The sequence below is a fragment of the Sciurus vulgaris genome, assembly GCF_902686455.1.
Source record: "Sciurus vulgaris genome assembly, chromosome: 7".
Classification (NCBI taxonomy): domain Eukaryota; kingdom Metazoa; phylum Chordata; class Mammalia; order Rodentia; family Sciuridae; genus Sciurus; species Sciurus vulgaris.
This window is the reverse complement of record NC_136467.1, coordinates 113,124,069-113,149,815: the sequence shown is the minus strand read 5'-3', so window position 1 is coordinate 113,149,815 and position 25,747 is coordinate 113,124,069. Positions and strand designations below refer to the sequence as shown.

The 25,747-nt window shown below is 34.3% G+C and overlaps 1 protein-coding gene across 8 annotated transcripts in view; it reads right to left on the bottom strand.

Annotated features, from left to right (window-relative positions):
• Positions 1–25,747, bottom strand: part of SUPT3H (SPT3 homolog, SAGA and STAGA complex component) — a 499,594-nt gene that overhangs the window by 101,734 nt on the left and 372,113 nt on the right. For 7 of the 8 annotated variants that reach the window (XM_079147704.1, XM_079147700.1, XM_079147697.1 and 4 more), the window contains exon 11: positions 16,440–16,550. In XM_079147704.1, coding sequence (XP_079003830.1) covers positions 16,440–16,550 — 111 coding nt within the window. Of the gene's footprint in view, positions 1–16,414; positions 16,551–25,747 lie in introns of all 8 variants that reach the window. The other variant, XM_079147703.1, reaches the window with a different exon arrangement.

Genomic DNA, 25,747 nt, shown 5'->3' with positions numbered 1-25,747 from the left:
GTGGGAGTGGAGTATTTGATCTGTGCATATATAGCCTAGGGGATTTGGTTTAAATCAAATCATAATTAAAACACCAGTCAGGAAAACAAGGCATACTCTTTTTTTTTTCCTTGCGCATTTTTTTTTTCTACCTTGTGTTTAACCTTAAATATATGTTGGGCACAAAAAGAGCAAGTTATCAGTTTCATTTTTGGAAGGTGTAAATTCCTATTTATTACAATCTAGTCATTATGTTGTGGGGTTGATTTTGCAACTGTATCAGTAAATTAAATGATAGTTCAATGATTATATTTGTTGACTAAAGTGTGTAACACTATTTAACAAATCACCAAAAAAGTATATCACCTCCAGTTTAGCAGGCTCTCATCATAGGTATCTGGAGGGAATTTTTGTCACACTAATAAAACAGTATACAAACATTTCACTTAAACAACTTGCTTATGAATGTTAGGTGGGCCTGGCGATGGTAAGTAAAGAAACTACTTCAGTAAAACTGTTATGTTACCTTCTAATATTCACCTAATTTAGATATAAAATACTAATTAAAAATTTAAATAGTATTTTTGCTAGGTCAACATGAGCAGTTTGATATACTGAATGAGTTGTAAGTCTAACTGAACATTTATAGTCTTCCTGCTTATTTATAGACTTTTGCTATTTTTAGAGCATAATATTTAAAGGTAGAAATAGTTCAACTTAGTTTAGTGTCTCCCAACTAATTCTTTTGCTGCTTTCATGAAGTTATGAGTTAAAGGAATTTTGTGATTTATTTATTCATTTTTAAAAATATAAAGTCATTTTCATTTTGGGAGCCACTCAAAAGAGTTTTCCATTCTTACTCCAGAAACTACAACAACACTCTTGAACCTCAAGATTTAGTCCTTACAGAATACTGTGCTCTAAAAGTTTCTCTGTGGTGTCAATAATCTCTTTTGTTTCATTCATGTCCAAAGTCTTCCTCCTTTCCCCAGAACAGAGTAGTCTTTATAGGACAACTCACTGACTTTTGAACTACTTCCAGGTTAAAAAAAATGAAAGAAGCAAACGTGGAACAAACAACCAGGGCAGGTTCAGGCTACTATCCTTTATTGCTATTTTAGCCATACAACCCATAGGAGAAGACTGATTTTCATTTTTACAAATTACATTTCTGGAAATTTTAGAATTCTTTGGTGTACTTCTAGGGTCTCACATGTTAGGTATGAATGCCTATTACTTTTGTGCTACTCAAAATACAGATCTGTCATCCATAGTTTTATACTTGAACTTGTATAAATATTTTATTAATTAGGAAATTATATCTTGTAATTTGAGTTTTTTAAATATATATTTAAAGCAGCTGAAATATCCTACACAAAATTGTGCAAGTGAGTGCATCACCTCAGGATGTAAGCCCTATGCTGAACTTCATAGGAGGTCTTCCTACTAATAAAAAAGTAAAGGCAGGAATAAGCAAAATGTGTCTGCCTATATAGTCAGTGTATATTGCAGAGAAAAAATAGTGATTAAAAATATCAGGAATTTTTAATATAGACCTGGATAATTCCTTACAAAAAAATTAATTGGTTGTCCCAAGTTAAGACATTTCTGCAGAGATCAAAAGAGACAAGAACACTGGGCGTGGTGATGCATGCCTGAAATCCTAGCAACTCGGGAGCCTGAGGCAGAAGGATCACAAGTTTGAGGCCAGACTCGGCAACTGAGTGAGGCCCTGTATCAAAAAAAAAAAAAAAAAAAAAAAAAAAAAAAAAAAAAAAAAAAAAAAAAAAAAAAAAAAAAAAAAAAAGTTGGGGATGTAGCTCAGGGGTAAAGCCCCTGGGTTCAGAACCCCAAAAAAGGTAAGAGTTCTCTTTCCTTCTCCCCCATTTTTGTGCTGATCAAAAAAATTAAAAAGTTTTATAATATAACATGATTAAACCAACTCCATTTGTTCATACAGAATCATCATGTTACACTATTAAAGGGAGAAAAAAGTACCAGTAATGAATTTATCGAAGTTTGGACTCAACAGGAAAAACAAATAAATTTGACTCTGAAACTTACAGCAAATGTTTCTCAGAGAAGGATCCTCATCAGGTGAGAGATTCTGTCTTCCCAACTCTTCCGCTTCTTTGTTCCCATCATTTCTAACATGCCCTCTCTGAATAATCATAAACTTAATCCTGTATTAATTGGGCCATACAACAACATATTCAGTTGTTTTTGACCTAAAGAAATTGAAGTTGCTTATAAATTGACCTAATAAATTCTGTAACTCAAAATATACACCCCACCCTATTTTCAAATTAAAAACAATTATAAGTTTCATGTTTTTCTAGAACACTCCATTTTAGGTTATTCTCATATGATAGATAAGCCACATGTTAATTTTTTTCTGAGAATAAGTGGCCTACAGTTATAAAAATGTACTTGGACCCAAAATAGAATGATAGGGTTAGCAGTATGCTCGGAAAATTTAATGAGAAACATTTTACTTCCAGTAAAAATACAAATATTTGATCTTTTCCTTTCCTTCTGTCTGTCCTCCTCACTTTTTTTCGATTCTCCTCGCTTTCCACTCTCTCTAGCACATGCCCTTTCTTTTCTTTTCTATTTTCCTCTCATTTTCTCTCTTACCCTGCAGGGAGACACTCTGTTCGCTTAATAAATTCCCTTATGTGATTTCCTGTGTCCGGCGTGGTTTCATGGGATTTTCCTACATCTGGTGCCTTGACTTGGGATGGGTCCTTCCACAGTCGCGAGTAGAACACCATCCGATGCCCCAGTGCCCCCAGACACGGCTCCACCTTCTATTCTGCCTGGTAGCTCTGCTCTGCATTTATCACCGGACATCAAGTTGGTGAGTAGGCCGGTTCCCCTAGGCCGATTTATGGTTACGGCTGGCCCCTATAGTCGGTCTTATCTGCCCGGTGGATTCCTGATTTTATGGGGGAGATCTCTCTCAGGGTTGAGGCTCATCTCGTACTCCCATTCGCACTTGAAAACCCTGATATCAGGTCCTCAACTCTTCTGGCTTTTGCCTAGCCCACATGGATGTTTGTGTGACAACACCATCTATGTGCCGCCTTCTTGTCTCCAGTCGACTACTCTGTGGCCTCGGGATGCCGGGGCACAGACTCAGGTGTATCAGTCCCCACCATGGAATCTGGGTCCTCCAATCTGGCAGATTCCACCCTGGGAACCCTTCGCCCAATCCCATCAAAATCCATTTGTGTAATGGCACACAGCCTCCGTGAGCGAGCGGGCAGATGGAAAGGGATTTCTTATCTTTAAGTCTTTTCTTTCTCGCTTCTTGGCTCTTCCTGCAGGCTCAAGTGCCTCCAGACCCTGCTTCTCTGTCTTCCCCTGCTCCCCCATGTAATATAAGCAACCCCATTCGCCAAGTAGTGGGAGATAATTTTTTAACAATTTTCTGCATCCAAACCTAAATTAATTACTAACCAGTAAAAGAGTTAAAAGGACCTAAGCATCAAGCTTCTGCTAGAACATTTTAGCCCCTTTCAGATTCAGATCTCAGTCAAGGCTTACATTGAAATGTAAATGGAGGAAGGCACTGTGGGAAACCAGTCTGAAGCCCAAGGAAAAAAAGTGTCCATTTTAAATTTCTCCTGGGCTACAACTCAGAATACTTTTCTCCCTTTCACCTTTTCTTTCCTTCTCATTTTCTCATGCTTTAATTAATAACCATTGTCATTTTTCTTCTAGGACTTTTGTTTTTCTTAAATGCTGTATTTTTGAGCTCACAATTTTGATCCTACATACCTAAGTTAATGATTTTTGATCAGTTCTTTTTATCCAACTCTAGAGTTATTTTTGAACATCCGTTAAATTGCAATGGAGATAAATATTACAAGGCCTTTGCTTTTGTGTTAAATATAAGCGTGCATAAAAATTAAAAATTTAAAAATGGATCCAAATATTTTTAATTCACGTGATTTAAAGAGGTTCAATTTAAATTGGGTAAACTAATAGAAGTAAAATGTCCTTAAAATTAACTCAGAAGTCTCTAGGTGGTCAAACTAATAAAATGTTGATGTTTATAAAATGTCCAACATCAATTTTCCTAGGACTTTTCTTTAACAGGAAAGAGACAGCAAATACTGTTGGTACACTTGTCTGACATCTTGGTTTTTCTACAATAAGATGAGTCCACATGTATGGGATTACTCAAATGTGTTTGTTAGAGACATCTGATTAATTTACAAAGTTATTCCATGGAGTAACGTACTTAAAAACATTATTCTTTGTATATTAAATGTGTTCATATTTTCCAGGTATACAAGCCTTTAAAGCAGAAAATTTATCAAGCTGCTGTTCTCCAAATTAAACTTGTCTATAATGGTAAACCTATCATTTAATGTTCTATTATAGGACCTGTCATCAATAGGGTATATGTAAAATTTGTTAATGTTCATATAGACTCAGGATTCAATATATGTAAACTTCTTAAAATAACATTTAAGAAAGAATGTAATGCGCAGTAGCAAAAATGGGACAACAGTGACTGAAATTGGGGTCTCTGATGACCCCATGGCTGTGGCATGCCTGGTGCCTAGGAGTGCTCCTATGCAGGGGCACAAGATACTTAACTGCTGTGGCAGTACATTGATCTCAGGCACACAGCTCTTGGGCAGGAAGGAATTCTTTTGCTAGATAACCAGTGTTTCATCAGCTCCCTTCTCTGGTTCCTGCCCACCTGACAGTAACGTTGGAACCTAACATTGCACATATATAAAGATTGCTGACATAACTCTTTAGATCCGTATTTCCATCAGAGAACAGAGCTCCATCTGATCCTACCTTAATCTTCAAAATCTGTGTTTATAACCCTTTATTTTCTAATACTCTTTTGCCCCTCACTGAAAAGCCCCACGTTACCTGAGATAAGGCTCTACCTCACAACACTGCTACACATTAAAATGGCTCCAAAGTAAGCCTGACTTTAACTCATTTAAAGTTGTGTTCAAAAGTTTGATGTTTGTTGTAAAGATTACCATGATCTCAAATGGGAACTCAGCCAAAATTCAAGATAGCTATTGCACAAACTGAATGTTTTCCTGTTGGTGATTCCATTTTGTATTTTCCTTGTAAACTCTAATTGTTGCCTGATCAATATTTTGCAGAAGTATTGCTTCAAGAGCAAACATCATAAATTAACTTGGAATAGTAAGCCATCACCTATAGGACAGATAATGTAAACCCCAATTAGATAAAAGGGGGTAAATAACTGTAAAGTTATAGACATTGAAGCTAAGCCCAGTACTTACTTTATGACTGGTGAGACTGACTTGCTTGATGGTTAAGATCAAACTTAGAGAATGAGATTAAATACAGAGGTCAAGAAAAGTCCATATTTGGGTCTTGCCCTCAAAGTCAGCCTGAACCCAGGGATCAAGAGGAGCTTTGCAACTCTGGTTCACACAACCTCCTGACCAAGGAGATTGTGAGACTACTAGAGGATGAAAAATCACTCAGTGCATCTGCTTCAGAGGAGGGTCATGGAAAAAGGGAGACATCCCTGGTGCTTTCAAGGAAAAAGCCACTTCATGGAGGAGACCCTGCCTAACCAATGGCACTGGTGGAGTTAAGAAGCTGCTCTTAAGTTCTCTATGAGTGACCCCTGTGGAACTCAGCTGACTCTTTAACAGACAAGAACAGGTCACTTTGACCAGCTTGATCTTAAACACCTAGCAAAACAGTTAAAACCAAAATATAGCCATTCTTGGGCATTTAAAAGAAATAATACTTAAACTTAAGATGTACACTTGTGTTAGCCCACTAGAATAAAGACTAAAAAGAGAGATAAAGACAAGAGAGATTCTTAGGCAAATGTGCCTGATAACTATCAAGAGAAACTGCCAGAGTCAGAAGTTTTTAGTCAGTTTAAGGCCTACAGACACAGGTAGGCTTAATCTATGTTTGCTAGTATCTTTACTAAATGTTGTGTTTACATTCCTGATAACTTAGACAATGTTAAACTTCCCAAATAAAGGCCTTGTCCTTTCCAGCCTTTGCTAGGCCTTGTTATGGGAACAACTTCTCAGATCTTCCACCCCTGGTGAGGAATTATTGACTTGTGTCATCTTTGTGATATGCATTGGCATGTTCCAGATTCTGCAACATTTACATTGTATCAATCTCATTTCAGTACTCATGTCTTTTTGTTCTTCTCCCATAGAAGCACCCATCCCCAGATGCCTTTACAACCTGCTCTTCCCAACCAGACTTCTACCATGAACCCCTCAATTGACCTGATCTCTTTTTTTTTCCCATTTTTTTAAAAATTTTAATTAAAAATCATAAATTTACATAGGGCAATATTGTTTGATTCATTCTGTTATTTTTTCCCTTCCCCCCACCCCTTCCACCCTCTTTTCCCTCTATACAATCCTTCCTTCCTCCATTCTTACCACCCTCCTTATCCCTAACCCTAAACCTAACCCTAACCCTAACACTAACCCCCCTATATGTCCTCATCTGCTTATCAGCAAGATCATTCATCCTTTAGTTTTTTGAGATTGGCTTATCTCACTTAGCATGATATCCTCCAATTTCATCCATTTGCCTGAAAATGCCATAATTTTATCATTCTTCATGGCGGAGTAATATTCCATTGTATATATATGCCACAGTTTCTTTATCCATTCATCAACTGAAGGGCATCTAGGTTGGTTCCACAATCTGGCTATGGTGAATTGAGCAGCTATGAACACTGATGTGGCTGTATCTCTGTAGTATGCTGATTTTAAGTCCTTTGGGTATAGGCCAAGGAGTGGGATAGCTGGGTCAAATGGTGGTTCCATTCCAAGCTTTCTGAGGAATCTCTATACTGCTTTTTTGCACTAATTTGCAACCCCACCAGCAATGTATGAGCTGATTTCTAAAAAGAGAACTCCAAACTGCTTGCCCCACGCTGCCCCCTTCCAGCTTGAAGAAGCCAGATCGGTTATCACCCCCCTTCCATATAGTAGTGAAGGAGTTCCTAGAATTAGAGGGGTAAATGAAGTCAGAATTGGGGACAAGCAGTTAGTGTAGAAATAGGGGATCAGTCAAATCGAGGAAATGAAGTCCATGAAAATCATCTGCCTTTAGATGTCTGGAAGGAGAATGGACTTTTTACATCTCACCTGCAAAACCAACCCCAGTCACTTAGGCAGGAAGGATAGAGAAGGCTTCAAAAAGAACTGAAGAGCAAAAGATTTTCTTATAAAAAAAAGAAATGGGGGAATGTGATGTATAAAGCTGCTCCCCCGCCCATCAGGTACAGACATTTTCCCCGCCTCCCAACCACTTGTCAATCTGTGAACATCCTAGCTAGCTACTGGTTCATCAGTCAGCTTGCAAGTATCCTTCTCCGATATTGGTCCCATTAGCCTGGCGGAATTCAACTGTTTTACTGTAGCTTCCCTGCCATCTTTTCCTTTCCTTCTGTCTGTCCTCCTCATTTTTCTCTATTCTCCTCGCTTTCCACTTTCTCTAGCGTGCGCCCTTTCTTTTCTTTTCTATTTTCCTCTCATTTTCTCTCTTACCCTGCAGGGAGACACTCTGTTTGCTTAATAAATTCCCTTATATGAAAAACAAAACAAAACAAAACAAACATTTAAGAATTCTACCTAATTTATACTTGGTATTTAAATATGAAAATTATTCTTGTATTTTGTGACATTAAATTTTGAAAGCTGAACACAAAATGCAGACAAATCTAATGTGTGACATTAGTACTATTAAAGAAGATGCAACTCTAGATTGAAATACTCAAATCCATCTGGCATGCAACTGTTGTCTTTCAAAGTTAAATGTGGGGGAATTCTTACAGAAAATTTCATATTTTTTTTTTATCTCTACTGGCCTATTATGAACATCTCTGAATAATTAATGATATGAGAATATCCCTAGAGTCCCTGGATAAATCTATACACACCAAAGTAAGTGACCAAAGTGGAAGAGCAGTAAATGGAGAATCGGGTGGCTGGAGTCTAGAGTTAGTTCATCACATCCTTGCAAGGTGTCTGAGTTGGTGTGCTGCAAAGCTTCTCTGAGGTCAATTCTAACTGGTTCCCTCCAGGACAGCTTATTTCAATACTAGGGATTGAACCCAGAGACGCTCTACCACTAAACTACATCCCCTAGAGTTCCTTTTCATTTTTTATTTTGAGACAGGGTCTCATTAAGTTGTAGAAGCTGGTCTTGAACTTGCAATCCTCATGCCTTAGCCTCCAAATAATTGGAATTACAGGTGTGTAAATCCATACCCAACCCACCTAAACAGCTTTAAAATGCTCATTCTGTCTTAGAATTTAAGACAGCTGAGTAGATACTGGAGACTTCCTTCTGGGGGTAGCACTTAAGGTTATTTAGGTTAATAGTCATGCTTGAAAGAGTAATTTTATTGTCTCACTATTCTAGTTCAATAGAAAGTTGCCTGATACATTATTGGTAGAACTGCAAATTGATGCAACCACTCTGGAAAAGAGTATGGAGATACCTTAGAAAACTTGGAATGGAACCACTGACCCAGTTATCCCATTTTTAAACCAAAGGATTTAAAATCAGCACACACACTACAGGGACACAGACACATCAATGTTTATAGCAGCACAATTCACAATAATAAGCTATGAGCCAACCTTCAATATTGAAGTGCCCTTCAATAGATGAATGGATAAAGAAAATGTGGCATATATACACAATGGAGTATTACTCAGTCATAAAGAAGAATGACTTTATGTCATTTGCCAGTAAATGGATGAATCTGGAGACTATCATGGTAAGTGAAATAAGTCAATCTCAAAAAACCAAAGGTCAAATATTTTCTCTGGTATGTGGAAGCCAGCCCACAAAATGGGAGGGGAGTAGAAGTTCACTGGATTAGATGAAAGGAAGAGGGGATAGGAAAAGGAAAGACAGTGAAATAAATCTGACATAACTTTCCTATGTACATATATGAATACACTGCAGTGAATCTCACCATCATGTACATCCACAAGACTGGGATCCTAATGAGAATAGGATGCATTCCATGCTTGTATAATTATATCAAAATGGATTCTACTGTCATGTATAACTAAAAAGAACCAATAAAAAAAAAGGCTGCCTGATAATACTCAAGTTCAGGGGTTTAACATATTTTCCACTTGACTATCAGGAGAAACTAAAATATATTTAGGTATTACACATGAGATTATGTCATCACACTCAGCAGTTTCCTTTCCCTGGCTTTCAAAATTATAGACCTGGCTTTTTATCAGCCATTTACAGCATTTCCCATTGAGATCTAGGCTTGAGCTCCAGAGTAACCATGGGCACCACCCACTGCTTGTAAATAGTGAGAATCTAGGTAAAATGCGGGGTGGCCTTCCATTCGACAGACAAGGGAGTATACACCGAGTACTCAGAGCATTCAGGGTGCTTCCTCTGAGAGAGAAAAACAAAACAAAACAAACAAACAAACAAACAAAAACAAATGCTTAATCACAAAATTTTAAAATGTTTTTACTTCTAAATGTGTATAAGTAAATTCTAAGAATATTAAAAAGAAAAACTCATTAACAAAAATCTTTAAGCTAAGAAAAAAACCTTTTCAAACAGTTATTAATATCAATTTTCTGATAGGATAATCCATATAAACTTTTTGCTAGAACTGTTTTAGGGTCCTAATACCTTTCTTAACATTTCTGTCTTTATACAGTTATATAATATATGTAAAATATTACCAATATTTTTGGAAAAGAAAACAGAACTGACATACACTAATAGAATAACTAATAGATTACAAATAAAACAACCCTAACAAATAAAATTGTTCATTTAATTAAGTGGAATTTTTTCATGTTTACTACTAATGTAAATTCTCACATTACATTTAGATACAAAAGGTAGAGGAAGGTCTGGGGTTGTTGGCTCAGTGGTAGAACACTTCTCAGTGTGTGCACAGATCCTAGGTCAATTCCTAGCACTAAAAAACAAAACAAACAAACAAAAACAAAACAGTATAAGAAAGTAGAATTACAGTTATACAAAAAAATTGCAAAAATTAAAAAACTGAACATAAACATATTTAATATCAAGCTGTAAAATGATTTTTTAAACTCATAAGACAATGGAAAAATCGTAGAGGAAAATGGTAAATCTATCAATCCTATTGTAAAATCCTGTATACTGAAAAGAATATCAAATTAGAAAAAAATAAAGGATAAATGAAGACCTGGAAAAAATATCTACAAGAAACCTGATGAGAGGTTTTACTATCCATAGTTTATAAATTGCTTTAATTTTTCTTTTGGTACCAGGGATTGAACTTTGGAGCATTTAACCACTGAGCCACATTCCCAGCTCATTTGGTATTTTATTTAGAGAAAAGGTCTCGCTAAGCTACTTAGGGCCTTGATAAGTTGCTGAAGCTAGCTTTGAACTCTCAATCCTCCTGCCTCAGCCTCCTGGGCCACTGGGATTACACGCATCCACCGCCACTATGCCCAGCAAACTGCTCTAAATTTCTTAAAAATTTATTTGAATAAATTAGATTGATACAATCGTATCTACCAAGGCCCAATAGAAAAATGGCAAAGGTTGGATCAAAATTTAGAGAAATACAAATTATCAGTAAGTACATAAAATTGTTCAGTATCATCACTTTTCAAATATCTTTTCAAACTACTGAATGTGAACTTGGGAGAACTAGTTAAAATCTGGTAGTTTCTTCATCCATAAAATGAGACCAGTTAGTCTCTACTTAAGACTGGTGAGAAGCAAGTTAGTACAGTGCATGATATGGAAGTACTTAATGAATATTAGTTGCTATAACTGCTATTTTATTTTTGCCTATTAGACTGACATGCTAGGCCAGCATTCTTCTACTGAGCTACATCCCCAGATCTAAGATAACTACCACAAATCATCAACTCTGAAATGATTTATAGAATTAGGAAAAATAAACAAGAAACAAAAAGCAAAATTGGTTTCTTTAATGGTTCGTTGAAATGTTTGTACAGAAAATGAGATATATGGGGTGGGGACAGTTGCAAAAATGTTTAATTTTGGAGAAAAAAATTGGATTAGGAAGACCAGAATATTAGCCCTGATTCTTCCATTTAATCTAATTAATAGCTTAACTTGAAGGATTAATTAAAATTTCTAGCATGTTACCTTCTTTGGTCTTTTGTGTAGGATTCAGAATAAATGAGAACACAGAAAAGAAACTATCGACTGAAACAAACAATGACAAAGACAGCACTGTTAAAACTGGCTGAGGGGGAGCGCTGGGTTGTAAGTGTCTCCTCAGCACTTTCGAATGCAGAGTCCATAGGTGAGTGGCAGACAGCTGATGTTTAAGCCATCTTGCCCTTTCCTCCCTTCCTCTGAAGCTACCACAGTGCAGAACATTGTACTTTCTTCCTCTCTACTTAACATAGTTTTAAATAATTTCTTTCCCCATCATTTCAAGTATTCCCAAAATGAAAGAACACACAATTCCTTATATAATGAATTTTTGCATTCCTAAAATTGATCATGTTGTAATTTGATATAAAATTACTTCAGAAGTCATGCAGAAGAGAGAATGATACCTCACTAAAAGCATGTTTTTAAGTACATCTGGCTTATCCTAGAAACTACTGATTGCTTTTTTAATTCCCTAAATCAATTTCGAATTATTGGAAATTGATGTGTATGTTCCAAATTATGGATATTCTAAATTATATATTCTATTTGAAAGTATAATAAATTAGTACAGGCACTATGGAAAACAGTATGGAGGTGCCTAAAAAAATTAAAAACAGAGTATAACGTGATCCAGCAACTTCAGTACTGTGAACTTCACTACTGCCTATCTAAAGGATGTGGAATTGGTATGTACAAGAAACATCTGTCCTCCCATGTTCATTGCAGCACCATAGCCAAGAAGTAGAAACAACCTAAGTGTCCACCAATCAATGACTGGAAAAGAAAATGTGGAGCATATACACAACTGAATACTATTTGGCTATAAAAAAGAAGTAAGTCCTATCATTTGTGATAATGCGAATGAACCAGAGATCATTATGTCAAGTGAAATAGGCACAAAAGAGATAAGTATCACATGATCTTACTCATGTGGAATCTAAAAAAGTTGTTCTCATAAAAGTAGAGAGTGCAATGAGGGTTAAGTGTGTGGGGGTTCTGGTTAAGAGGGGGAAAGGCTGATCAGTGGGTTCTAAGATACAGCGAGATTGGAGCAAGACCTTCTTGGGTACTCTTGCACAGTATGGTGACTATAGATAACAATAATGTACCGTACATTTCAAGAAGCTAGGAGAAAGGATTCTAAAAATTTTTGTCACAAAGAAACAATAAATGTCTGAGGAGATAAATACGTTTAACCTAATTTAAACATTATGCAATGTATACATCTACCAAACATTCCATGATACCTGGTTAATATGTATGACTTTTATGTTTTTGTATTATCATTTAAAATTGAAAAAATTAAGAATAACCTTTAAAAATAAAGAAAATAAATATACAAACACTAGATTCAGGATGAAATTCTTCAAAAATAAAATGCTCATAAACATAAACTAGCTGTTCAGTTCAGTGGCATTTTAATTTACAAAGAAAATTTGATGCTCAGAGTTAGTCAGCTAAGCCTTTCTGCATGGAAATTTAGGTGTCAATCTATGGTTACTACAAAGGCTTACTATAAAGGCAGTCCAAATGCTTTCTCTCTTGAAATTCAAAGGCTAGGTAGCAAAGTGTCCCTATTGTAGCTGCTTCAAGTATCATCTTCAGTACTCAGAACGGACCTTGTGAAAATGAAAAAGAGCATCTTTCAACATCGAGGTTTCAATCATGAGCTACTTCTTTTAGCAGCTGGAAGTATGTGGAAGTCAGGGCAGGGCAGCCATATTATTGGCTTACAGAGTCTGCAACTCTATCCCCTCTGAGGAGAGAGTTTTAAATTTTAAAAAGAGAGTTTTTAACTATAAAAAGCAGATTAATTTACCATGAACATACCTTGGTGAAAAGATAGCTTCTTCAACAAATGGTCCTGGGAAAACTGGAAATTTCTAAGTAGCAGAATGAAATTAAACCTCTATCTCTCACCTTGCACAAAATTCAACTCAAAGTGGGTCAAGAAACTGGCATTAGATCAGAACCCTGAACCTACTAGAAGAAAGTGTAGGACTAACTCTCCATCATGTTGGCTTAGGAACTGACTTCGTCAACAAGACTCCTAAAACACAAGAAGTAAAATCAAGAATCAATAAATGTGCCCGAAGTGTCTCAGGAGACATTTAATCCCAGTGTCTCAGAAGATTGAGGCAGGAGGATCCTGAGTTCAAAGAAAGCCAGTCTCAGCAAAAGCAAGGCACTAAGCAACTCAGTGAGACCCTGTCTCTAAATGAAATACAAAGTAGGGGTGGGGATGTGGCTCAGTGGTCAAGTGCCCCTGAGTTCAATCCCTTTTACTCCACCTTCAAAAAAAAAAAAAAAAAAAAAACAAGAAATGGGATGATATCAAACTAAAAAGCTTCTTCACAGCAAAGAGAGAGCCTACAGAATGGGAGATAGAGAGAGCTTACAGAATGGGAGATAGAGCATTAATCTCCAGGATGTATAAAGAATTCAAAAAACTTAACACCAAAAAAACAAATAACCCAATCAGTAAATGGGCGAAGGAACTGAACAGACACTTCAAGAAGAAACACGAATGGTCACCAAGTGTATGAAAATGCTCAACATCTCTAGCAATTATAGAAATGCAAATTAAAAGTACAGAGATTCCATCTCAATTCAGTCAAATGGCAACAATCAAGAATATGAGTAACAATAAATGTTGGTGAGGATGTGGGGAAAAGGCACACTCATACATTGCTGGTAGACTGCAAACTGGTGCAACTGCTCTGAAAAACAGTATGAAGATTCCTCAGAAAACTTGGAATGGAACCACCATTTGACCCAGTTATCCCACTCCTTGGTATATAACTAAAGGACTTAAAAATCAGCATACTACAGTGATGCAGCTGCAACAATGTTTACAGCAGCTCAATTCATAATAGCTAAGCTATGGAACCAACCTAGGTGCCCTTCAACAGATGAATGAATAAAGAAAATGTGGTATATATACACTATGGAATATTACTCAGTCATAAAAAAAAAGAAATGACTGTGATTTTTGCTGGTACATGGATAGATATGGAGACTATCATGCTAAGTGAAATAAGTCAATCCCCCCAAACCAAAGGTCGAATGTTTTCTCTGACATGCGGACGCTAACACACAACAAGGGGGTGGGTAGGGAAGAATAGAGTTCATTGGATTAGACAAAGGGGAATGAAGAGAAGAGGCAAGGAAGGAGACTAGGAAAGATGATAGAATGAACCAGACAGACTTTCCTATGTTCACATATGAATACACCACCAGTGAAACTCTATATCATGTACAACCACAAGAAGGGGATCCTAATTAGAAGTTATACTCCATGTATGTATAATATGTCAAAATATACTCTACTATCTCCTTGATCATATCACCCATGCTCTATAATGGAGCAGGCATATTTAGACTTGATGATTGGGCAAACCCTTAGAGATGTAGGTAATGGAGCAGATCTTTCCTGGTGATGCTATCTGAGGAATAATAAAACCTGGGGTACCTCTCTGGAATGTTTTTTTTTTTTTTTTTTTTAAACTATTTGCTGTTAATTTGCCTTTCTGCTCAGATAGTAGCTAAGTGAGCATTCCAGGTATCAATCATTTCTTCTTTTTCCTAGATTTATTTAAATTAAGCATTTTAAATTGTGTAGTTAAAAAAAGCATATTGGTTATATTTTATTAGATAAAAATTACCTTGAGCTGTATCTGCACCTGGATTAAAGTTCATTTTTTACCATATACCACAGTGTCAGAATGTAAAAGCAATCATGTATATCAGTAACAGGGTGGACATGGAGTGGAGGGGATACACATACCTGTAAATAATATGATCCATTCAGTCTATTTAAAAACAAAACCTCAATGAATGAAGCAGCTACTTCTTTGAGAATATATTGATGACTTCATGATTTTGAGGTTCTCCCCATATTAATGAATACACTTACGATATCTTATTCACTACATTTAGGTACTATTATTGGTTATTTCTCAAAAATTCTGTTTCCCTTTTCTATGCTGTAAGTACTTCTAGACACTGTCAACACTGACTCCTTTTTCTTATTTTTCCACCCCACTGTCTAAACCTATTGGTCATTATTTGGCCCTTATATATGGATTTGATATTTTTATATTTTTAGTCTTTATAACTCAGTTTTTTCTACTTCAGTTGGTTTTTAAATTTTTACTTCCAATTATTTCCTGTCTTTCTAAATTTCATCTTCGTTTTGGTCTCTTGTTTAAAATAACTTATCTGTAGAAGAAGAAGAAAAAAAACAAGGACACTGATTTCCTTCTTTCAAGACTGAAATATTTATGCAAAAGTATATAGCTTTTATATAGTAGAAAGCTTCTAGAGACATCTATAAAATACACTCTTGTCACGCTGAGAATTCATATAATTCACAATAATCGTGAGAAGAATGGAAAGAAAACGTCTATAAATGTAAGTGAAAAATGGAGATAATTTAAAAGAAATCAAAACTCTAATGAACAAAGAATAATAAATTCCCCTCTTAGGTAAAAACATATGCAGTGTCATATTTGCTATTTATTTACTCATTTATTGATTACATAAATTTTTAAAAATATATTCTGCATTAGGATGTTAAAACAAATGAATATCAAAAAGACAAATTTTATAGTTCCTTGGTTATGTACATCAAACCTTACTTTCTAAATATCAAACAAATTTCCCAGGAACAGAACCACCTGGAGAAACTTCTATTAACACAAAGATTTTTTTAAAAGGACTGTGAGTATTTGATTAAAACACCCCAAACACACTGCTAAAACATCGAATCTTTAATTCTCCATTTTAAAAAATCCTGATTATATGCTTTCAAATCATTTGAAGACAAGAAAGCCTGTCTACAGTTCAGTGCCAAGTAAAGAAATCATTTCTTCTTCTTCCAACTCAAAGTATGTTTAGGGGAAAGACATCTGATAGAAGTGGTAATGCCAATCTAACCAATTTTAAAATATAAAGTGCTTCTAGCAATATTTGAATACATATAATTTGACAAAATTTTTTATAAACTTAAGCTTTGAAAAATAGCAAATATAAGCTCCAACAAAAAAGCTTAATATGTAACTGAAAGAAAATAATATTTTGTAGAGAAAAAAATGTCCTTTCTAAAAGAGACAAAAATGAGTTTTATTTCCCAAGAGAATTATGCCACTTTTATACAACAAAATTACGGCTACCGCAAATTGCTTTCAACAATTCCACTGCTTCTTCATTTGACCACTTGAAAATCAAAATTCTTTCAGATTATAAATATAACTTTTTATAACTCTGTTATTACGTACTGTGAATGGGGAAAGGGGGCCAATCTTGTGGCCATAGCGTCGAACGGCCTCTCTGATGTGGCAGGGCTGGATGGCATCGCTGTGAGCCTCAACACCACAGGCCGCAGTGCTCTGCGACAGAAAAACACATAAATTGTTACTAAATCAAAAACACACAACAGAACTACAGTGTATAAAATATGAAAATAAACCTTTATAAAATGGACCATTTTTTCCCTTAGGGTGCACAGCACTGCTGCCATATACTACATCCAAAAAAAAAAAAAAGTTCCATTAACAAATCAAAGATGACTTTTACATGACCCCTTCCTAGTGGACCTACCAAATGCAATTTTTATGCCTACAATATTTCACCTAAGCCAACATGTCAAGGTAAGGAGAATACAGCCACTTGCGTGCTGATGAAAAGTGTCACAGGAGCTTGTTGAAATAACCACAGGAAGCTCTTTTTTAAAAAACATTTAAACATTTATTGTTAAATGTTTCTTGGGAGAGTCCTGGGCATATTTCTGAAATAAGATGAGGGTCATCAATTTAAAATGAAAAATGTAAAACTGGTATGTATTTACTTATCAGACTGGAGAATGTCATAAAAGACTTTTAACTTGGTTCCTAATTTTCTAAGTGTCCTGAGAACAAAATAAAACAAAAACTTTCTATTTTCATCTGTAAAAGGCAGGTTTGAAAGCACAAAAAGATACAAGAAAGAGAAAGATTATGTACAATGAGTAGGAATATCAACTCAAGAAATGAAAGAGGGGTATCTGTATATAACATGATTTTTCAAAAGAAATTACAATGCTCAATAGGGGCATTATAGTTCCACTATTCAATTGCAAGTTCTGGCTTATCAACTACCCAGATCCCAGTCCCACTGGTTATCAACTCTATCTCTACCATAGTAACTCTGGGTCTCAATTTCCTATTCTGTAGATTGGGACAAAAATGATAATTGCTTTATAGGACTGTTATGAAAACTAAATGAGGTGACATATATAAGCCACATAGAACAATGCCTGACATGTTAGCTATTATTAGTACTAGATCATTATTTAAATTAAGGATTAAAAATGGAACCTCCACATTTTTAAAAGGGTAAGCTAATTTAAAGTATAGTAGGTAGTAGGCACCAGACACCAGGTCATCAATCTTAAAGAATCAACAAAGAAATATTCAACTTACATATTGGTATAACTGTGGTCCAGAACTCATCCACAGTCACCTAATTAACACTAATCATTACTCTGATCACAATTATAATTACTATTATTTTTCTGATAATTACCACAATTTTATTCTCATAATTCTTTGAGGGAAATAAAATTTTATGAATAGCAACCTCTGTGGATCACACTTTGGCGACATCTTACCAAAATGAAAAGTACAAACTCTTTGATGCAGTAATTTCACCTTTAAGAATGTATCCTATCAACATATCACATGGGTGCAAAACAACACACACATAAACACACACATACAAATGATGTTCACTACAGTACTAGAGCAGTATCTGAATTGATGAACCAAATGTTCACCATGAGGGACTGGTTAAATAAGTTATTTTAGAGCCATTGGAAGAAGAAAACCACAGCAACCACTTATGGGGTCATTTCATAATCACTCCCTATGGAGCCATTGCTAAGATACATTATGTGAAAAAAATGCAAAGTATCTAATTGTGTGGCAGTGTTACCACTTGTTAAAAAAAACTATTATATACTTATTTAAGCACATAAAATACACTGTGAGTGTATAGCAAAAATCAGTAACAATGCTGATCTCATGGATGTTAAGGGGATGACTGAAGGATGGGGGTTACAGGAAGAATGACATTTCATGGTATATACTCATCTATACTTTTAAAATATACTTTTATACCACATACATGCTTTCCTTTACAAACTAATAAAATATTCTTAAAATTTCTATAAGAATATCTGCTAGTTACCCAAGCTAAGCCTGAAATAAAATACAAAACAGATCTTGATTATTATTATAACAAAATCTGAAATAAGCCAATAGGACCTACTAGAGTATCTTTTTCAATTTCATTCCAAAAATACCCTAAATAATGTATCTCCTGTGCCCATAACAACACAGATTTGGCTATTTTAACCCTCACTTTGGCACTCGCATGAAAGTACACAGGGTTTCTTTGAGTGATTTTTCAATTCTCATTCCAGTTTCTTTCAGTTGGAATATATTAGAATAAATGCAATCATCAGGTTCCCTAGATGAGGGTAAAGATTCTTCTGTGAATCTATTCTGCTCCACAATAAGAATATGATTAGTATAGACTCATTTATTTGCTAGGTCTCACAGATACTTACGAAGGAGATTGGCACATTTTATGTATTTGCAGTAAAACACATACAAGAACTTACCTGGACTGGAATCTAAAGAGTAATTCTTCCAGTATAATCTCAAGTGAAAAGAAAGAGACATTCAGAGGGTCAGAATCTTAAAACCTAAGTCAGAGAAGAATTTTTGCCCATGTGTTCCTCTAAGGATTCTCCTACATTCACTCTTTTCTCCCTACAAATTGAATTTAGTTTTCATTTATTTTCTCCTTGGTCAACAGAAATACTTATCCTCCTAATAAACTTGGTTTTGGTACAGAACATTTTGGTCAAATCTCAGAACCACTGGCATGGCAATCAAATAGGATTTGGGATCAATGAAGTAGGAGACTGCTATGGTTTGAATCTTTCCCTGAATTCATGTTTAAATCCTAACCCCCACGTATTAGGACAGGACCTTAGGGGGGTGATGAAATTACAAGGGTGGAGCCCTCAACCCTTTCACCATGTAAGGTCAGAGTGAAAAGATGATTAAGAGTGAACCAGAAAATAGGTCTTCCCTAGACAATGAATTTGCCAGAAACTTGATCTTGGATTTCCAGACTAAAAAATGTGAAAAATACAATTCTACTACTTTAACTGAACCATTTTATAACATTTTGTTATAGTGGCCCAAATGGGCAATGATAGAATCATAAGTTAGAAATTGCCTTGTTATTGCTATTTGTAAGATATGGAGACAAGTAAGTTTGCCTGACTGAATCATACTGCCCTTGACAAAAAAAAGGTGAAGTTAACCTATAAACAAATAAAAATATCCACTTTTGGGGAAAAAGTTAACAGATTATCCACTTAGCCAATTTCAGGCTCATCTGCCATAACTAAACAACTGTTAACATTAGTATGAATGAAGTTACCATGTGTACTTTACACTAGCTTGGTTTGCCCACTGGGTTCTTTGGAAGGGAGTCTTTCAAACTGAAATGTTATATTCCTAGAGTTTTTTTTTTTTTTTTTTTTTTCCCCCACTTGAACAAATATCTTTCATCAACATTCAGTTCCTCAGTGAGGTGGTCATGACCATTTAAAATTAAAAATTTCTCTCAAGTTCGGAATTTTTAGTTTAGCAACAATTCCAGCATTTTATATTTTAAAAATTGCTTCAGAAAAGTTAGTATTAAATTTACATATGTGTTCTCTGTTGTAAGTGTTAGATTTATATATACTTCATCTTTTCTATCCTCATTATGTTCACATTTTAGGTATTCTATAAATTTTCAAAAACTAAATCCATATATTTGACAAAATACTGTGGAGTGTCGTCTATATAGTGCTAGCAGAAATATCTGTGGGGAACTGAATTCTGTATTACCTTAAATGAAATGATAAAGTTCTATTTGGTAGGTTCTCCCTGTATCAGGTTCTCTTCCTCTTGGTTGTATTCATACTCATTTTTGTATTTTGTATTTCATTTTCATTTTTATATTTTTTTCATCTTTATTTCTGTTTCTTTACCTTGAAACTGATGCTGGGTATTGGAAGCTGAAGTATCATAAACATCATACACATTAACTTTTCTACTGCCTGTTTGTTTTTGCTGGTTTATGTTGAACAAAATCTCAGAAGTGTGAACTTTCAACTGTGGTAGAAGACAATTACACTGAAACTTCTGTTGCCCCCAGATCTCTTACTTATTCAGGTTTCTTCTCGGCTTAGAAAGCATCCTATCCTTTTTCAAATTTTCCTTTACCACAGTAATTCAATGTTTAAGAAGGACATGGAATCTCAGACAACTGTCTCTTTTTCTTTCCTCATCTATAATGGTGGGTTACATCTTTTGCTAAACTTGAAATCTTACATCTTATAGAATAATAATAAATACATCAGACTTGAGTAAATGAAAGGTTAGTATTACTAATATTCCTGACCATAAAGGCCAGGAAAGTGTCTTCTTTCTCCTTGATGTCTGTCACATACCCTATCTTCCCAGAGATCTGTCCTTCTAGATTTCTTTTCAGATGAAGGTTGGCCATACTTTGATCAATAAGGTGCAGTATATAATGCAGTTAATTTTCTCATACCAAAGTTTAATCAAGATGATAACTGTTAGAATTGAAGTCCTATATAATGAGGAAGCTTCAAGGAAATTAAAACTAGGAAAGCTATTTAAGGACAAGACAAAAAAGAATCATTGAATTTGAGTATTCATTTATAACTAAATCTGGATGGGACATAAAACATCATTTATTCTAAATTTTTTTCCAATTATTACCCCATTTTCTGGTTGAAAGTGAAAATAAGGAATATGCCCAAAGTCAGTTGGCATCTTGAAGTCCAGATAGCTGATACATAATAGAAACTTCATTATTTTTATTTAAAAAAAAAACAACAGATAACACTATGTTTTTATCATGTCAGACAGTCTTTTTGAAGTACTACACATTATGGAATGGTTAAATCTAGCTGATAACCAAATGTATTGCCTCACATAGTATTCATTTGTGTGGTGAAAACACATAACTTCCACTTTTTACATTTTTCAATAATACAATATATCAATTACGGTCAACCTTGCTATGGGTCTCTTGAAATTCATTCCTCTCCAATTATGCACCATTTGAGAAACTTCATTAAGTTTTCAACAAGATTGGGAAAAATAATGTTTAAATATTCAAGAGAAAAATCTCAAGAATTTCCAAAAACTGGATGGGGACATAGTTCAGTGTTAGAGCACTTGCTTAGCATGCATAAGACCCCTGGTACCAGATAGACAATCTCAGGCGCGCACGCGCACACACACACACACACACACACACACACAATTTCCAAAAAGTTATAATTATTTTATGTATACTTATGCTTACATAATTACTAGGATAATTTCAATTCTTTCTCACATACCTTGGAAAGAAAATCCATTGAAAAGGTCTTTTGGGCAACCCTAGTTTACTAAAATTAAGAGAGCCAAATTAGAGAGTACAATAGATGAAATTCTTTAAAAAAACTAATTTACAATACAGAAATCCCTCATAGTCCAAATTTTCCTTTAACAAATAAGCAATCAATTCTGATATTTTGTAAATTAAAGGGGAAATCAGAAATGAGGATAAAATTTAAATTTGCTTACTATCATTTGTAATTATTATCTTGACATGATTTCACTACTTGCAATAGCTAATAGTTCCTTTTGTACTAACCTAATTGTAGATAAAAGTATAAATTTCAGACAATAAACAAGTACATGGAAGCACTGAAGACTGACCAAAATCAGGCAGAAACTGGAAGGGAGAGTGTCTACTCTTAGAAGATGGGAATGGCAATAGAATGAATTTCCATTTTACTACGGTCAGGCTCCAGTGGGTATGGAGGTGGTTAAAGCACAACCCAAGAGGCTTGATGAACTATAGGCCAGAGTTCAAGGCAAACCACATAGGTGTGAAGTGAGGAAGAAAGTCTCAAAAAAGAACAGAATCAAAGAGAGTGACTCCCAAATTTAACCTATACATTTTATCAAAATCTTTGACTAACCCCTAAACTATCCCTGTGTGGTAATGAATACATGAAATTCTGCTAAAGCTAAGAGAAGAGAGAACAGAGATTCTAGATGCTGACATAAAAGAGAAATTTGAAGATTAGAGTATGTCTAGAAGAATCAATTTCCTGCTGAACAAATGAACACAGAGGTACTGTCACCACTGCTACCAACTCTCTTCATAGGAATATAACAGAATCCCACAATATCTAGAATGTATTACTCACAATGTCTACAATACAACTGAAAATGACCAGACACACAAAATCACAAGAAAGTGTGAATTATAATCAATGAAGAATAAGAAAATTCAGATATATAATTTAGCAAACAAGAATTTTAAAGCAGCTATTATAAAAATGTTCAAGAGCATAAAGAAAAATTAATAAATGATAAATAAAAATTACATCATATAAACAAACTATAAAAAAGAAATCAAAGAGAAATTCTAGAAGTATGAAGTAAAATATGAGAAGTAAAGTATTTCTGGATGGGGGCAACAGTAGATTGAAGCTGGCAAAAGAAACAAAAAGTCTGGATCATAAAGAAAGATCAATAGAATTTATCTTATCTGAAGAAGAGAAAATACTGGAAGAAAAACAAAAAAGAGTCTCATGTACCTATGGAACAATATCAAAGAAACTAATATAATAAGGTACTTGGAATTTCAAAAATGAAGGAGAAAAATAGGCCAGAAAAATCTGAAGAAATAATTGCTCAAAAATTCCCCATTTGGTTGACATTAATTTATATAGTCAAGAAGCTCAGTGAACTTTAGGCAGAATAAGTACAAAGAAAACCATTCCTATGTTATGATGGTCAAGTTGCTGAAGCAAAAAATAAAGAAAGAATTCTGAGAGTGTCATGGTAAACAATACAAACAGGGAAACAATAATATATATTTATTTAATTATGTTTTAAAATGATGCATGCTAGAAAGAAGTGGAGTGACATCATTAAAAGACTGAAAAACAAAATTACCAACCTAGAATTCTACAGTGAAAACATCTTCCAGGAAAGATATTTTCAGAAATACGAAAACTAAGTTAAAAATCATCATTAGCCAATCCACACTATAAAAACTGTTAAATAAAATTTAGCAGAACACAAAAGAAAAATGATAACAAAGGAATTCTGATCATCAGTAAGAAAAACAACTGTGGAAATGGTGTTAACTCTATTTTTTCTGTTAGTTTCATTGAAATGTATTTGATTACTTAAGGAGAAAATTGTAATACTGTGGCTTATAATATACGTGGATGTAGTATATTTGTAATGTATCCTTTTACATCATGAAAATTTAAGAATGTATTTTAGAATCCTTAGCATACCTACTGAAAAAAAATTATATGAAATTATCACAAAGAAACCAATAGATACTTAAAATTAATTTCAAAGAAGCATACAATTAACCCCAATATTAATTTCAAAAAAGTATACAATTAACCAAAACGTGGGCAATAAAGAGAAAATAAACAAAAAGTAGAAATAGAAAAATCAGAAAACATATAAAAAATAACTGTCCCATATCCAACCATGTCAATAAATGCATTAAATGTCACAGAATTAATGACTATAATTAAAATATGCAGACAGAAAGCAAAGGTAAAAAAAAAAAGCAAGACCCAACTGAATATATTTATCTTTAAATTTAAAGACACAGACACAATGAAATGAAAAAAAAAAATGGAGTTTTTAAAAACCCATATATTAAATAGTAATCATAAGAAGGCTGGAATGGTTACATTTATCAGATAAAAAGTATTGCCAGTGAGAAAAAGAAATTTCATAAGAATATATTATTTCATATTCATGGATAATAAGACATGATATCACTGAGAAATTCACATTCCAAATGGATACAAGCAATCAATTCAATCCCTTTCAACATCAATGCAAAGGACAAAACATATCCATACAGATTTAAAAATAACAGTTTGAGGACTTATACTACTATAAAGCTATAGTAATCAAAATGGGAAATCAAAACTGACAAACCAATGAAATAGCTGAATTTCCTAAAATAAATTCATATACCTATATGGTCATTTGATTTTCAACAAAGCTGTCAAAACAATCCAATGAGAGAAAAAAAGAACAGAAAGTTCTGCAGTAACTAGATATCCATATTTAAAAGCCAAATTTGGCTTCAACTCATACAATATACAAAAGGTAATTTGCCCATATTAATAAAAGTAAATGTAAGAACTAAAACTACAGAATTTCCAGAAGAAAACACAGGAGAATATCATTTGGGTTAGGACACATAAACATTAAAGAAAAAAAACTGGATAAATTAAGACTTCTTCAGAAATTCAGAACTTGTATTCATCAAAATCACCATTAAGACAACAAGTAGTAAGCAATAACTGAGGAAATATGTGAAAAGTATGTATTTGAAAAAGGAATATTATATAGAAATATAGAAAAAACTCTTACAAATTGGTAGCTGGGCATGGTGGTGCATGCCTGTAATCCCAGCTACTTGGGAAGCTGAGGCAGGAAGATTACAAGTTTGACATCAGTCTCAACAATTTAGCAAGATGCTGTCTAGAAATAAAAAACAAAAAGATCTGGGGATGTGACTCACTAGTAAAGCACCCCTGGATTCAGTTGCTAGTACCAAAAAATAAAAAGAAAAATTTAAAAAATGACAAAAAGTTTCTATGAATCAGTAATAAAAATCAATGTGACCCCCCCCAAAAAAATCTGAATAAAGGATTTGAAGAGATACTTCTCAGAGGAAGATAAATGAATGACAAAGCAGTAAATGGAAAAAAGTGTTCAACATCATTAATTAGGGAAATGCATAAACTATGATTACCACTAAATATTCATTAGGATGGTTAAAGTAAAAACCATGATGACATCAAATGTTTACTAGGATGTGGAACAACTGGAATTCTTAAAAACTATGGTAAAACCCTTTTGGAAAAAAAGGTCTTGTGGTTTCTTTAAAAATCAAAAACATAACTAACTCTACCACTCAGCAATTTTTTTTTATTAATTTCATATTTATTAAGTTCTCATTTGTTGCATGTAATATAGTCGATTCATTTTTTTTTTCAAAGAATGAAAATTTTTTTTTCTTTATTCATTGTAAACAAATGGGGTACAACAACTGTTTCTCTGGTTGTACATGAAGTAGAGTCACACCGTTTGTGTATTCATAGGTGTACATAGGGTAATGATGTTTGTCTCATTCTATTATTTTTCCTCCCCAACCCTCATTTTCCTCTATACAATTCATTCTTACTCCATTCTGGCCTCCCTCCCAACCCTCATTATGTATCATCATCCACTTATCAGAGAAATCATTCAGCCTTTGGTTTTTTGGGATTGGCTTATTTCACTTAGCATGATATTCTCCAGCTCCATCCATTTACCTGCAAATGCCATAATTTTATTCTTTATGGCTGAATAATATTCCATTGTGTATATATACTACCGTTTCTTTGTCCACTCATCTATTGAAG